The 15887-nt window shown below is 38.7% G+C and overlaps 1 protein-coding gene across 14 annotated transcripts in view; it reads left to right on the top strand.

Annotated features, from left to right (window-relative positions):
* MYO3A (myosin IIIA) overlaps positions 1 to 15887 on the top strand; it is a 285436-nt gene that overhangs the window by 179597 nt on the left and 89952 nt on the right. For all 14 annotated transcript variants that reach the window (XR_612315.3, XM_008974870.3, XM_003821407.4 and 11 more), the window contains one exon: positions 13548 to 13674. Coding sequence is in view for 13 of the 14 variants with exons in the window: in XM_008974870.3 (XP_008973118.1) it covers positions 13548 to 13674 (127 nt within the window). In the remaining variant the exon portion in view is untranslated. The remainder of the gene's footprint in view (positions 1 to 13547; positions 13675 to 15887) is intronic.

The following is a 15887-nucleotide window of genomic DNA, read 5'->3' on the forward strand; positions in this document are numbered from 1 at the left end:
CATTACAGCACCCCAAGTAATTCTTATCATTAGAGAAGACTGGGGACAATGTCTTTTAAAACCTTAAATAAAGATTAGAGGCCGGGCACAGTGGCTTACGCCTGTAATCCCAGCACTTTGGGAGGCCGAGGTGGGTGGATCACGAGGTCAGGAGATCAAGACCATCCTGGCTAACACAGTGAAACCCCGTGTCTGCTCAAAATACAAAAAATTAGCCAGGCGTGGTGGCAGGCGCCTGTAATCCTAGCTACTTGGGAGGCTGAGGCAGGAGAATCACTTGAACCCGGGAAGCAGAGGTTGCAATGAGTCAAGATCACACCATTGCACTCCAGCCTGGGCAAAAAGAGTGAAACTCCATCTCAAAAAAAAAAAAAAAAGATTAGGGTAAAACTCAACTGTGTCTGACCCTTGGGCCTTTTTGATATTGAGTCTTTAATTACCTTTCTGATTCTTCTATGATAATTATCTTTTTGAATTTGTTTTTCTCTTTCGGGTTATTTGTATTTTGCTAAGAAATTATCGTGAAATCTTATGCCATAGATTTTCTTGCTGAATTTTATTATAATACTTTAAATTAATCCCATATCTCTGGCTTTGTTTCCTTTCTCATTCCAATGAGAAATTCTCATTTTTGCCCTTACTCTCTTTTATCTTTAATTGGGTTTACAAGGGGGTTTCGAATCTTAAAAAAAAGAGAAAGGCAAAACCACAACAGCTATTGGATGCATTTACCCATCTGATAAATGTTTTCATTGTCTGTATTATTGGTTTTAATTTGATTTTTATATTTTTATTAATTTATTCATTTGTTTCTTCTGTTCTTTTTTTTTAAGAGAATACTTGGTTTCTCTATTTCTTTACATTTGTTATTGAATAATGAAAGCATTTAAGGCTAGAAATTTATCCCCAAGTAATAAACACTTCTTTATGTCCCATAGGTTGTATTTTTTAATTTTTGTAACAAAGTATCGTGTTTAATAGGGACGCCTAAGGCTTTTAGAGAAGCTTTCAGACTTCGCTCGTAACAGTTTATTGTTTGCTACATTGATTCAGAGTGTGTGATAAAAGAAGATTTTACTCTAAATGTGAATCAGGCTTTTAGATGAACTCTTTCTGGAATTTTAGATGAACTCTTTCCGCAATTGGTTGAATTTTTATTTCATTTTCATAAATGACACTCCTGCAGCTTTAAACAGTCAATGTGTCTGCTTAAGAAGTTTACCAAGATCCCTTGGGTTATCAGATCTCTAGTAAGAGCTTAAGCTAAAACAAACAAACAAAAAACTAATTCTTCAATTCTTCTCAAAAAAATTAGAAAATTTAATCAACAATATATAAAGTGTAGAAATGCTAATAGACGTGAAACTTTATAAAAATTATTCAAATTGTATGCTATGAAATTATTGAATCTAATGATTTTGTAGTCTGTTTTTAAGGCACTGTTGACTCCCTTCTAAAATGGAAGACTATCAGCAATAACTTCAGTTCCATGATCATCTGCTTGCCAAAAGTAATATCTGTAAAGATGTAAGTGCTTTTGGCATATTCTCCAAATAGGGAATTTCTGCTCTTGGCAGCTCTGAAGACAGGAATCTCTCAGTCTTGCCTTCTCTTTGAAAGCTTTTGGTTCCATCTTGAGTATCCTTGCTGCAGGCTTACAGGAGGTGGGGACTGGGGAATGTTTTCAAGACCTTACCCCTAGAAGATGAAGTGTGATCTTTACCAACTGGGTGACGTTGGAGAAGAAGCAGAGTAAATGGATTTTATTTTGGTTGGAAACTAGGGCCCTGCCTTACAAGGGAGGTTTAGGTAAATCCAGTGCCATCTTTGTCCATCAAGATCTTAGAAATCTTCACTGATCCATCTCCCCAAAGCTAACTTTATAACCCAGAAATTTTCCAGACAGTTATTTGATAGAACAAGAATACATAGATTCAAATGGAATTCCAATTGTTTAGTTCAGCACTATTTTGTTTAATAAGGACTTCTTGAGAGATTTTGTTTTGTACAATCCATGTAAGAATGGAAAATGTAGAATAATGATATGACAAGTTGCCCACTCTAACTTAAGAAATGAGAAATAAAAATTACTATGAAAGGAACTTTGTTAGACTTAACTGACAAATCAGACAGTATCTGTAACAATGAATATTTAGAGTACAGTACTACCCTCTTATCTGCAGTTTCACTTTCTGCAGTCCCAGTTACCTGTAGTCAACTGCAGTTTGAAAATATTAAACAGAAAATTCTAGAAATAAACAGTTGTAAATAGCATGCCGTGCTGAGTAGCATGATGAAATCCCACTCCTTCCATCCTGGTAAATGAATCTTCTCTTTGTCTAGCATGCCCATGCTGTATAGGCTACCTGCCCCTTAGCCACTTAGTAACCCTGTTGGTTATCAGTTCAAAAATACATAGTACATATATAGAGAGTTCAGTTCTATCTGTGATTTCAGGAATCCACTGGAGGTCTTGAGAGGTATCCACCATGGATTAGAGGGGACTACTATAATCTGGTGTGTTACAGTCAAACAATGGTTGCTGTGAAACATTCCAACTTTTAAAGTAAACTTTTCTAGTATGGGCTTTCTCCTTAACCAAGAGGAATTCAGATTTGATGAAGAGACTCTTTCCTGGCTACTTTTACAGGTCCAGAATTTAGAATCTCTCATTGAATTCTGAATAAACATTGCTACTCTGTTTCTAGAGGAATTAATTGCTTGTAGGGAAACTGGTGAAAGAGTTTGAGGAGCCAGAGGGGAATCTGGAAGGCTATTTCCAGCACCAATCAAGAATTATTAACAATTCCTCTTGGGACCAGAGCGGGAGTTATTGCAATGAGTTCCCCCAAAGAGTTCTGATTTTACCAGAACATTATGAATTATAAGGACAACAAGAAAGTTGTACTCTAGACTCAATGGCAAGCCAAGATTGAATGCGTCCTTAGGAAGACACTTTCCTCACAAAAAGTCGTGAGCTGAAGTTAAATGACTTTTTGGCTTAAAAGTAGAGACTCCAACTTGACCATCTTCATTTCTGAATCATGCTTTCTCTCCATTGATTCATGGACCCTACCTGGAACTTTGGATTGACAAGTCAGGCTGTCCATTCTATATCTACTACACTGCAGCTGTAATTTGGGAACTCAGTGGTTCTGTGGTCTCTAGGTCAGAAAGGAGATGAATGAGCCCCTTCTCTCTCAATGCATTAGATGGTTTTTAGGCTATAAAATGGAACAAAAATCCATTGTTTAATGCATTTTCTCTGAGGGCTTTTGGAGAAGCTTTCACACTTTGCTCTTAGCTGTAATTTGTTACAGTGAGACAGTACCTGGTTCTTAAGTGGCCAGTATGTGAATCTCATTCCCCCATCTCCCTCCCTCCAAAAAAAATTAAGCAGCAAAGGTTGTCAGGATGTCTGGAATGATACATAAGGACAGGAACATTGGCTTCACCATAGCACCTTTTGTCTGAGAGTTGAAAGAAAATGATGAGGAGTGAGTAGGAGTTGAACAATTGAGAGATCACTAAGCATTTAGAACTTATCATGGATACCTCGTGTAAAGGATAGAGTGTGCATACCCTTGTACATGCCATGAGGTCTGCGTGGTAGGCATCCTATCATGCTGAAATTTGTGCCATTGACCTTACCTGATTGTCTTTTGGAAACAAGGTCTGAACTGTAGGACCTGGAGTCAGAGATGACCCTGATATATTTCTGGAAAATCGTTTTTTGGGTTTTCTTTTCTTTTTCTTTTTTTTTTTTAAGAGATGGGATCTCTCTCTGTTGCCCAGGCTGGAGTGCAGTAGTACAGCTCACTGTAGTTTCAAACTCCTGAGCTCAATCTGTCCTCCCACTTCAACCTCCTGATCAGCTGGGACTATAGGTGATTACAACCGTGCCCAGCTAACTTTTTAAAACATTTTTTGTAGAGATGCATCTCACTATGTTGCCCAGGCTGGTCTCAAACTCCTGGCCTTAAGTGATCCTCCTGCCTCAGCCTCCCAAGTAGCTGGAATTACAGGCATGAGGTGCTGTGCCTGGTGATATTTTTAATGCTAGAGAAATAAGTGTGTTCATAATGGCTTCAACTCTGGAAGAGGAACTCCCTGACTCAGAAAGCATGAGTTTCAGCCATATTCCAGGTGATATGTGGCCCCCACCCAAAGACTACAGATGAGCTAGGGGCACACTCCAAGGAGACTCCACATGCCACCCTGTTCTAAATATAGTCTCATTCTTATGCTCTAATTCTGATGTCCCAGGCATCATAAATGACCACTTGAGTGTTTTGCTCTTGTTAGTCAGCCTAACCCTAATTCTACCCCTACCCCTACTCTTTCCTAGGCATGACCACTTCCAGGTGCATCTTTCCCTGCTGCCAACATTCAGTTTCAAATCTGGCCACTCCCCTTCCACTGCATCATTTCTCCTCCCTCAGTCCTCCCTAATCGGGTCCTCATTCTTCCCACATTTTGTACCTATGAAGACAAGCTGATTCAAGCAGTCAGTGTCCTGGCTCTTAAAGCAGAGCCAATTTATTTGGGATTCAGTCAATAAAGAAAAAAGCAGCAGTCATTCTTTTCCTCAATCCTTGGTCATAAGATCAATGTTGCTAGTGGTAGATGCTCCTTGTGAACTGTGCCTGGCTCTGTTGGATGCCTGGTTAGGGGAAAACAGGAGCAGCTAATAGAAGCTCAGGGCATCCTTCTAACTGGAAGATGTACAACAAGCAAGGCAGTGCCTGCTTGTGACCAGGGGCTGGGCCTCTTCATAGCTCTTTTCCCTGCCTTTTGTCTTCAGAGTTGATCTGCTTCTTACACATTCACTTTTTCAGAGTTTGCTATCTTAGAAGCAAGGATCATTTTTAATTGGTTTGTTTACTTCAAAGTCCCACTCATCAGAGGCAGTGTTTCGCTTATATTTGGCTCAACTACTTTCTCTTGCTTGGTTTAGTAACACTAATGTTTACTAACATTAAAATGAAACCAGTTTTGCAGCTAGCATCTATTGACAAATATAATTTATTTATTTCAAACTGTATATTCCAAATTTAAACATATTCAATGCTTATTGAACATCTAAACATATAGCTTAGGATAAAGGAAAATATAACATCTGTTTTTGGATCTGAAGCACAACCACTGCTAGATGTTTTGGGAAGACTTTTAGTCCAGTTCAAGGTGATTCTCCGAGGGTGTGGTGGCCTCCCATCTAACAGCAGAAACTGTCCCAGTTTGGATTTGGTAGAAATAAACCGCATGAGCATTTACTTCCTTTTTATCCCCAATATTGATTTTTATGCTATCTTATTGGCTTTCTTGGATATGTTGTTTGTCAATAGCTGCTTCTAATCTATTTTGATAGTAAAAGGCAACTTTAATATCAAGATAAGTGGCATGATTCTGACATCCTCTAAGCACAGCATGCGGCCTTCACAGTTTACTGCAGCACAATTTGAGTGACTCTCCAATACAGTCTCTTTTTCTCACTGTCTCTCCTGCTCTCTCTCTCTCTCATTGGTGTTGACAGCACCCCAAGTGTATGTGTCCCTTTAAATACTCTCAGAGTTTACAGTTCACGTGTGCATTTGTGATTCAGCACAATCCAAAGGAATGACAGGCAAATCAAATTCAGATATTCTCTAAAAATAACACCAATTAGAAATCTCTGAAACCGTTAAACCATATGATTTCCTAAGCCATTTCCCTGCCATAGTTTTAAAATAAATGATTGGTAGTTTGATGATTCATAGTAGTTTGATGATTCAATGCGTAGTTTGTCTCATTTAGAAACAATTTTTACCATATAATGGGAATTTTCGGGGGGTTTTTTGCACAAATTTATGTCTTATGTCTAAGATGAGAATGGCTTTTTTCTGTTTTAATTGCGCTTTCATTTCTTATGATAGTCTAAAAATCACATGCTAGCATGTTTTCTTTGGATTATTAGTTATGTCTTTAGGGAAGATCAAATAATATTTGTGAAAGAAATTAAATATTTTAAAGCATCACAAAAAGGATTGAATTTCCATGAAATACTCACTTCGTTTTTAAAAATTGGTTTTAGGCCAGGCGTGGTGGCTCACGCCTGTAATCCTAGCACTTTGGGAGACTGAGGCGGGCGGATTGCCTGAGCTCAGGAGTTTGAGACCAGCCTGGGCAAACAGTGAAACCCCGTCTCTTTTAAAATACAAAAAATTAGCCAGGTGTGGCAGCGTGCACCTGTAATCCCAGCTACTCAGGAGGCTGAGGCAGGAAAATTGCTTGAACGCGGGAGGTGGAGGTTGCAGTGAGCCGAGATTGTGCCACTGCCCTCCAGCCTGGCAATAGAGCAAGACTACGTCTCAAAAAAACAAAAAAACAAAAAAAAACTGATTTTGACCAGAATGGAAAGGGTGTGTGTATTCCATTTGGTTTGTCATTTGTAATAACTTAAAAATAATAATTTGATACCAAGTTATTTTTTTCAATCAAAAAACATAAAACAAGTTACAATTCCAGAATGCCATGATTTGGCCAACATTGATGACTTGAACTAAATGACGCAGCCAAGGAGGTAGTTGGTAAAATAAAAATAATTCTGTGCTAGGGAGTCAAGATCCCTAGGCTAAAGTCCTTGACACTGCTTATTTCTGGCTGTGTGTCCAATAACTAAACTTTCTGGTCTAAGCTTATTTACCAGTAAAAGGAGGGGAAAGGGATAATTAATTTCTGAATCACTTCGAACTCTATGATTCCATGACTAAAATTGAGGGGCATTTAATTTCCTTCTAGTCTCTGCAGATTGCTCATGCTGTTTTATTGCTTTAAGTGTCTGCAGAATTGAACCTAAGAATAGAGAACATATTAATATCTCACATACCAACAGCTGCAAATGCTGATTGCAGAGCATCTCCTTCTATCCCATCAGTTCTTATCTGCCTGGTATGTGAGTTGCAGTAACATCCCATCCTGGGTTCCCTCCTCCCCAACCTCCCTCCACCCCAGCCTGCCTCCCTGTCCTTTCTCAACAGGAGCATCAACACTGGCTTTCCAAGGATTAGACTGGATGGTGCCAGATCTGCCAGGGATGGGCCACTTTGTCCTGGTCCATGATGACCCCCACCTACTTTGAGGTCTGGTCATTGTTCTCTCTCCCAGTCCTCTCTCACATGGGCATCAGTTAGGCATCAGGTATAGGTTGAGGCCCTAAGAAAGGACTTAGCACATGTTGCCAAAACAACTCTGTGCACCAAACTCAGTCTACCCTGCATGGACTGTTGCTTCCATTCCCAAAACAAAATCACTGAAAAGGAAATCATATATTTCCCAACCACAGGGCTCTGCCACTGAGAGAAGTTAATTGGCTTTTGGAAAATAAACAACTTGGCTTAGTGAGATCTTTTTGTTCTCATAAACTCTAACCACTCACTGAGGATGCAAAGTTTGACATCAAAAGAAGAGGACATTTAGATTTATAAAAAAATTCTGAGAAAGATAAGTAGAAATAATGAGGCACAGATTAAGAGACATAAAACAAATAAGAAAGATTCTGTTTTGAAAGTGAAGGAAATTGTACCGTCACTTGATTGAAACAAAAGAAAACAGTTTGACAAGCATTTATTGAGTACTACCTGTGTACCAGGCCCTGTGCTAAAAGTTAGAGATATGAATTAGTCACAGTCTTTGTCCTCAGTAAGTTTATAATCTGATAGAAGAAATATACACTAGGCATCATTTCAATAAAATGTAGTAAATTCTATGACAGCAGAGAATTTCAGGGAAACACGAAGTCTGGGGTGGAAAAATGAACACCCCAGAATGGGAAAAAAAGAACAGCATAAGCCAGAACTGAGACATGAAATTAACAAAATAACATGGAATGCTTGGGAACCTACGAGGAGTTTGGCTGGCTGAAATATGTCAAAGAAAACTAGCTGGAAATGACAATGGACAGGCAGTCAAGCACAAGAAGATGTGGCACCTTCCTTCTCATGCCTTGGTAGGAAGCTGGAGGTTTATTGCTAGGGGAATAGGGGCCATTGAAGGATTTTAACTGGAGACATAGGAAGATGTGGTTTGCCTGCTAGAAAAGTCACTCTGACAGCCGTGTGGAAGACGGATCGGCGAGTGGCAAGACCAGAGGCAAGGAGACTGGTCAAGAAGAGGATCATGGCAGAGGCAAGCTGTGTGCTAATCATGCTTTTGAGTCTAGGTATGACCCTCACCTTGACAGATAAATATGCAACTAAATGCAGGCAGTTCACCTGTTAGTTGTTTTTAATATCCAAAGAAGGCATGCTTGTGCTCAGAAAGGACAATTTACAGTTGCTTATATTTAATTAATTCAGTGTATGTATTAATGATTTTGAAACCATGTACCTATATCTAATTTTTTTCTTAAGCTTTTAAGTTCTGCTCACTCATCATTTTATTCAATTTGTGAATCCAACAGTTTTTTGTATAAGAATAGAAAAAAATCTCAGTCAGTTTTTCTTTATTCATTTAACTCATAAACATAACTTTACATTGCCCTAAACAAACATAACTAAATTCTCTTAAACACTTGAACTTATATAAAAATTTAGTACATCTCAGTCTTTTGAATGCTCCAAATGATGGACAGGGCAGGCTTACAAGGACTGATAAGTGCTTTCTAAACTTTCTAATAATTTACCACATCTTCTTATGCACTTAAACTTACTAGTGCATAAGAAGATCTAATAATTCAAAATTATTAATGTAGTAAATCAAGTTGTTTTACATTTGAATGCAGTTTGCAATCAAAATATGTTCTGCTTTTCAAATTAAAGTCATAAGTGTAATATCAAATAAGTATTTAAATTTAAGTCACAAGACTAATTGTCAGATGATTTACTATGTCACTAATATGATCTTTACTGTGTCTCACATATTAACAGTTTTAGATATTTAAGAATAAACACACTGATTCTTCCAAGATTACATATCTTATTCATAAATTTAACAAAAAAAAAAAGCATTAGTTTGCTAGGGCTGCCATAACAAACTACCACATACTTTGTAGCTTAAACCACAGAAATTTATTGTTGACAGCACAGGAGGCTCAAAGTCTGAGATTAGGATGTGGACAGGGTTTGTTTCTCCTGAGGGTTGTGAGGCAGAATCTGTTCTATTCTCCGCTCCGAGTTTCTAGTGGTTCCCCAGTAATGATTGGTATTCTTGTACAGCAGGTCCATCACCCCATCTCCACCTAAATTTGTCTTCACCTGGTGTTCTCCTTGTGTGTATCTGTCTTTTCACATGGTGTTCTTTTAAACAGACACCAGTATAGTAGATTAGGAATCCACTGTACTCCAGTATGACCTTATCTTAACTATTTACATTTGCAATGAGCCTATTTCCAAATAAGACCACGTTCTGAGTACTGGGACTTAGGACTTCAACATATGAATCTGAGGGGGACACAATTCAACCCACAACAGATGCTACAGATTTCATTTACTTCAATACCTCTATTCTTATTTTTATATTTTCCTGGGATTATGAGCTGAGACTAAAAGTTCAGGACTATTCTTTGGGGACAAAGCATTTTGAGACTTTCTCCAAAATCTAGATCCTGCATTTTTCTGGGACAAGGTTTCTCAACCTCAGTACTATTTACATTTGGGGTGAGGTAATTCTTGTGGGGTTTCTCCTGTGTGATGTAGGATGTTTAGCAGCACCCTTGATCCCTACTCCGTAGATGCCAGTAGCACTCCAACCCCATTTGTAACAACCAAAAATGTCTCCAAACATTGCCAAATGTCCTGTGAGGGCAGAGTTGTTACTCCTTTCCCCACAATTTGAGAACCACTATTTTAAGGTCATTTAATCCAAGCCATAGATCTGGGTCTCATCAGATCCAGTTAGGGAACCCCAAGATGTACCTTTCAGCTGATATTTAGTTGTGATACCTGGTGTATCATACATTCCCCTGGGCATGTTTCAGGTGTTACTCCTACTCAATTTTCATTATAACCTCTCTGAAGAATTTTTCTGCAGGTTTGGGTAGGTAGGATTTGGAGATGCAACTCTGTATACAGCCAAACCTCTTCACTATTTTGCTGGATTCAACCAATCCCTTAAACTTTTTGATGGAATTCTGCATCATTTTATATACTTCCAAGTTCAAAGACCAGTTTTATACTCATTATGTTGGTAACATCCTTATCGAGGGTAAAAAAACCACATTTAAAAAAACTGTTATTTAAGTTCAGGGTACATGTGCAGGTTTATTAATATAGGGAAACGTGTGTCACGGGGGTTTGTTGTACAGATTATTTCATCACCCAGGTATTAAGCCTAGTACCCATTAGTTATTTTTCTTGATCCTCTCCCTCCTCCTACCCTGTGCCACACCTCCTACTGTCCAACCTCTAATAGGCCCCAGTGTGTTGTTCTCCTCTATGTGTCCCTGTGTTCTCATCATTTAGCCCCCACTTATAAGTGAGAATATGCAGTATTTGGTTTTCTGTTCCTGCGCTATTTTGCTAAGGATAATGGCCTCCAGTCCATCCATGTCCCTGCAAAGGACATGATCTCATTCTTTTCTGTGGCTACATAGTATTCCATGGTGTATATGTCCCACATTTTCTTTACCCAATGTATCATTGATGGGCATTTAGGTTGATTCCATGTCTTTGCTATTGTGAATAGTGCTGCAATGAACATATGCATGCATGTATCTTTATAATAGAAAAATTTATATTCCTTTGGGTATATACCCAGTAATGGAATTGCTGGGTCAGATAGTGTTTCTGTCTTTAGGTCTTTGAGGAATTGCCGCACTGTCTTCAACAATGGTTGAACTAATTCAGACTCCCACCAACAGTGTAGAAGCGTTCCTTTTTCTCCACAACCTCACCAGCATCTGTTATTTTTTGACTTTTTAATAATAACCATTCTTACGGGTGTGAGATGGTATCTGATTGTGGTTTTGATTTGCATTTCTCTAATGATCAGTGACATTGAGCTTTTTTCATGTGATTGTTGGCTGTATGTATGTCTTCTTTTGAGAAGTGTCTGTTTATATCCTTTGCCCACTTTTTAATAGGGTTTTTTTTTTCCTAAGGCCTATAGTTTCCTCAAGAAAAATACAGCACAATGTCAGATGCTGTATGAATTTTTCCACCTGAAAGTCATGAAAGCCCATGCTGGTTCCTTCATTGCAAGTTATACATATTACAAATGCTAATTCCTTATCAGAGTTTCCTTAGAAAAGTGATCTACATCTAATATATCAGCATATGTATTGTTACACTTCTGAAATACACCCTACATCCATTTACTTCTTTCCATCTCTACCATTTACTGTTATATCCAAGCCACTGTTATCTCTCACCTAGACCATTGCAGTAGCCTCCTGAGTTTTCCGTCTTGCCCCAGTCCACTCAGTTTCACAGGATAACTAGACTCATCCATTTAAAACACAAAAATAATGTTGCTTCCCACTCTGAAATCTCTGGTAGTTTTCTCTGGCAATTAGCACATAAATCAAAGCTTTTTTTTTTTTTTTTTTTTTTAATTGTGGCCCAGTCTCACTCTGTCACCCAGGTTGGAGTACAGTGGCACGATCTCGGCTTACTGAAGCCTCCGCCTCCTGGGTTCAAGTGATTCTCCTGCCCCAGCCTCCCGAGTAGCTGGGATTACAGGTGCACACCACCACGCCCCGCTAATTTTTGTATTTTTAGTAGAGATGGAGTTTCACTATGTTGGACAGGCTGGTCTCAAGCTCCTGACCTCAAGTGATCTGCCCGCCTCGGCCTCCCAAAGTGCTGGGATTACAGGTGTGAGCCACAGTGCCCAGCTCCAACCTCTTTCTGTTGGCCCAGGGAGCCTGGGTGGTCTTGCCTAGGCTCACCTCTCTGAGTTCTTACTGCACCGTTCCTCCTCATCCTCACCCTCTTCCAGCCCTCGTGTGTCTTCCTTCTTTCCTCTAGGAAGGTTTTTGCCTTTGCTGTCCTCTGCCTAGAATAGTTCATGTCTGGTGCCTTCCTGTCATTCAGGCCTCAACTTCCTGATGACCTCCTCCAAGGGCAGCCTTCCCTGACCTCCTAACTGAAAAAGCCTGCCCATCCTTTCCCAGGAACTCTCCTCTTTATTAAGTTAGCACCTCTTGGCTCTATTTTCTTCGTAGCCCTTGTAATTTTTTTTCTGAACATATCATGTTATTTATTTGCTTATTTTCCTACTGTCTGCCTCCCCACGGCCTGAACACCCCAAGGAAACCAGGATCTTTAGCCTATCTGCTACTGAATTACCTGTGACTAGAACAGTGCCTGGCATAAAATATGTTTTTATTAGATCAATGAATAGATATCCCACATATATATTCATTCAACAAATATATTTGTTGTTTATATATTTATTACATATATATGTATATTATGTATGAGTAAATGCATGCCTTGAAGATGTTTTTTCATATCCAGCTTTTATCTGGACTTGGAATATGGGAGTGAATGGAATAATCACCTTTGTCAAGTGTAGGAGCTGGGCTGGAATAGATGCAGCAACTTGTAAAAACAGTAAAGAATGTTGCCTCTTTCCTGTACTTCACTGCACCATGAACATAGTTGAAGAGCTAGAATTACCATAGACTCCTTGATAAATGCCTCCAGTGTCTCCAAAAAGAATCATATATGTGTGTTATCTGTTTCTGAATGTAATTTGATGTACCTTAACTAGGAATGTATGTTAAAGAAGTAATAACTACTATAAACTCTATACTGTCATCTAAAATTCTTATGTGGCCTGGCACAGTGGTTTACACCAATAATCCCAGCACTTTCAGAGGCCAAGGTGGGCAGATCGCTTGAGCCCAGGAATTCGAGACCAGCCTGGGCAACATGGCGAGACCCTGTCTCTATAAAATACAAAAAAAAAAAAAATTAGCTGGGCATGGTGGCATGCAACTGTACATCTACACAGGAGTCGTAGGTGGGTGGATCACTTGAGCCCAGGAGGCAGAGGCGGTAGTGAGCTGAGATAGTGCCACTGCACTCCAGCCTGGGCAACAGTGAGTCTTTGTCTCAAAAAAGAAAAAAAATATTACGCTTACATTTAAACGACACATATCCTTTGATTTTGGTCCTGGGATCTTTTGATTTTTCTTTCTTAGTCCTCCTTTATTCATACATATAGCCTCACTTTTAAGATGGCCTCAAGGAAAATCCATATGGTAACAACCACACTAAGTTCTGAAATTAAATTCTGCATGGATAGATTTACCTATGGCCTAATGAATGAGGCATTTCTACTTCCTCTGAGAACAGCTTCTCATTTTTATTTTTTATTCATATTTGCATTTATAAAATATTTTTAAGCACTTAAAATTTATTTTAAGTAACAGGCACTATGCTAACCTCTGAGGTTAAAATAATGAATGAGGCTGAGCCTACTTGGATCTCAGTGTGGCGTCATCATAGTCTGTGGATAGATATGAAAGGGCCTGAGGGTTCTCTTCCAGTCTGTCCCCAGCCATAGTCACTGGTTGGCTGTACTCAAGGAAAGAATGATGCCAATGTTTCTATGGTGTGTTTCAGCAACTTGGTAGTATATACAGCATACTCGCTGCAATCTTGAATGTTGGCAACATTGAATTTTCTTCTGTGGCAACTGAACACCAGATTGACAAGAGCCACATTTCTAATCATACAGCCCTGGAGAACTGTAAGTTTTATTATCTTCTATTCAAAACTGAAATCTTTCAAATCTTATGACATACCATAAGTATCACATAAGGATCATTTCAAGCAATTGTGCTAACCTAGAATCCTTAAAAGAATACTCAGATTTAATGTGTGTAAAATTAAAATTTTAAAGTCCACTACTTAAAACATCTTCATGCTTACAAATTAACTGATTACTGTAGAACACATTTCTGAAGACTAGGCTTTTACGACTCTTTTGGGAGCTATTTACATTTCGATATAAAAGCACAGATAGTATAGTTAAAATTCAGTAAACTGATCTGAAAAAGAATTATGTTATTTTCTTATAGATTTAGCATCTATACCATTTTACAAGTAATAAAGACCTGTATGTTTTCACACTAGATGGATTTTACACCCATTCATCCTGGGTTGATTAATTTTGCGATCATTTCTACACAAGAGAAGCATGTCATAGTATTTGCTTCAAATCTGTAGTAGAGTTTGATAAATTATTTCCAGTAATTTAAGGTTTTCCATTAATATCTTCAACAGCACAGCTTTTTTCTATTTAGTGTTGCCTAGTATGCCCTGTTATTTTATTTTTAATATTGGCACATGCTTTCATAATTACCTATTTGCTGTTTCATTAATAATAACAAATGGAGAATCACTCCTGGTCCAAAAGCTCACACCTCTAATCCCAGTACTTTGGGAGGCCGAAGCTGGTGGATCACCTGAGGTCAGGAGTTTGAGACCAGCTTGGCCAACATGGTGAAACCCTGTCTCTACTAAAAATACAAAACTTAGCCAAGCATGGTGGTACATGCCTGTAGTCTCAGCTACTCGAGGAGGCTGAGGCAGGAGAATTGCTTGAACCCAGGAGGCAGAGGTTGCAGTGAGCCGAGATCGTGCCACTGCACTCCAGCCTGGATGACGGAGCAAGACTCTGTCTCAAAACACACACACACACAAAATGGAGAATCATGATACAAATTTTTATTTATATACTTTTTCCTGATTTACGCTTAGGAACAGAGTGAGATGGGGTAGTTTTAGGGGGCTAAGTGCCAGATTATCCTGGTCTGGACCTGTCCCCAACATCCCTATAAATGCTATCCCACTGTGTCTCTGGAGCCAGTGTGATAATACAGTAGCACAAGTGTATGGAATTGGCATGTAGTGACCGGCATGTGCCTGGAAACCTCAAGGAAACATGTTCTAATTTTCCTTATATAAAAATTTTTAATTGGCATGTATGATATTAACTTATCAGAAGTAGAAGGAATAACCCTACAACTCCATTGATAAGATGTAAATCTCACATCTGATCATATTCAGAAGAGCTAGCAGCAGCCAATGGAATGAGTTGCAATAGAGATAGGTTGTAGATAAGAGTATACCTAGAAACAACCATACTAAAAAATGATTTTGATGATTGAGAACCTATTTCTGCATAACAGAAGACAGTCATATAAGTTACAAAATGTTGATATTAATATGAATATCATTAAAATTAACATACTTTCTGGAATAACCACTCATGGAAAGTAGAAACTTTATTAATTTACATTAAAATGATTTCTAATTGAAAGTTATAAGGAATTATGTCCAAACCAAGGCTGCATTTCCATATGGTTTTACAAGAGCCTTGTTTCAATTAAGCACCAGTTCTGACCATTTTGTCCCATAAATATCTCTCAAATCTGACCACTTCTCTTTATCATCGTCACCATTCTCATCAAAAACAACATCACCTCTCACCTGAACTAAGTGACCTCCCAGTTGTTCATTTCACATCAAGAATTGATTTTTCCCAGGTCATTCTCCACAATTCTTTCAGAAACCACATAACCCATCTATCAGTGGGCTCTCTCAGTCTCCCCCTTTCCCTCTCCATCACCTCCCTCTCCCCCTCCTTCTCCTTCTCCTCCTTCTCCTTTTCTCTTCCTGCTTAAATTTCTTACTGGTTTCCCATTCTTGCTGGATAAAGATAGTCAAGACTAGTGCTTTGTTTTAGAAAGTATTGTGCTTAGCAATTTATCCCCAGGTAAAATGCCTAGCATGTAGTAGACAATAAATGTATGTCAAATAAATAAACAATGTAGGAACAGAAATAGACATACAGATCAGTGGGAGACACTGTTCAGAAACAGATCCAAAGTATATTACCAAAAATGGCATCACAAATCACTAGGGAATCAGTATTGTAGGGAACTGGCTAACCATTTT

Source organism: Pan paniscus, chromosome 8, assembly GCF_029289425.2.
Source record: "Pan paniscus chromosome 8, NHGRI_mPanPan1-v2.0_pri, whole genome shotgun sequence".
Lineage (NCBI taxonomy): Eukaryota > Metazoa > Chordata > Mammalia > Primates > Hominidae > Pan > Pan paniscus.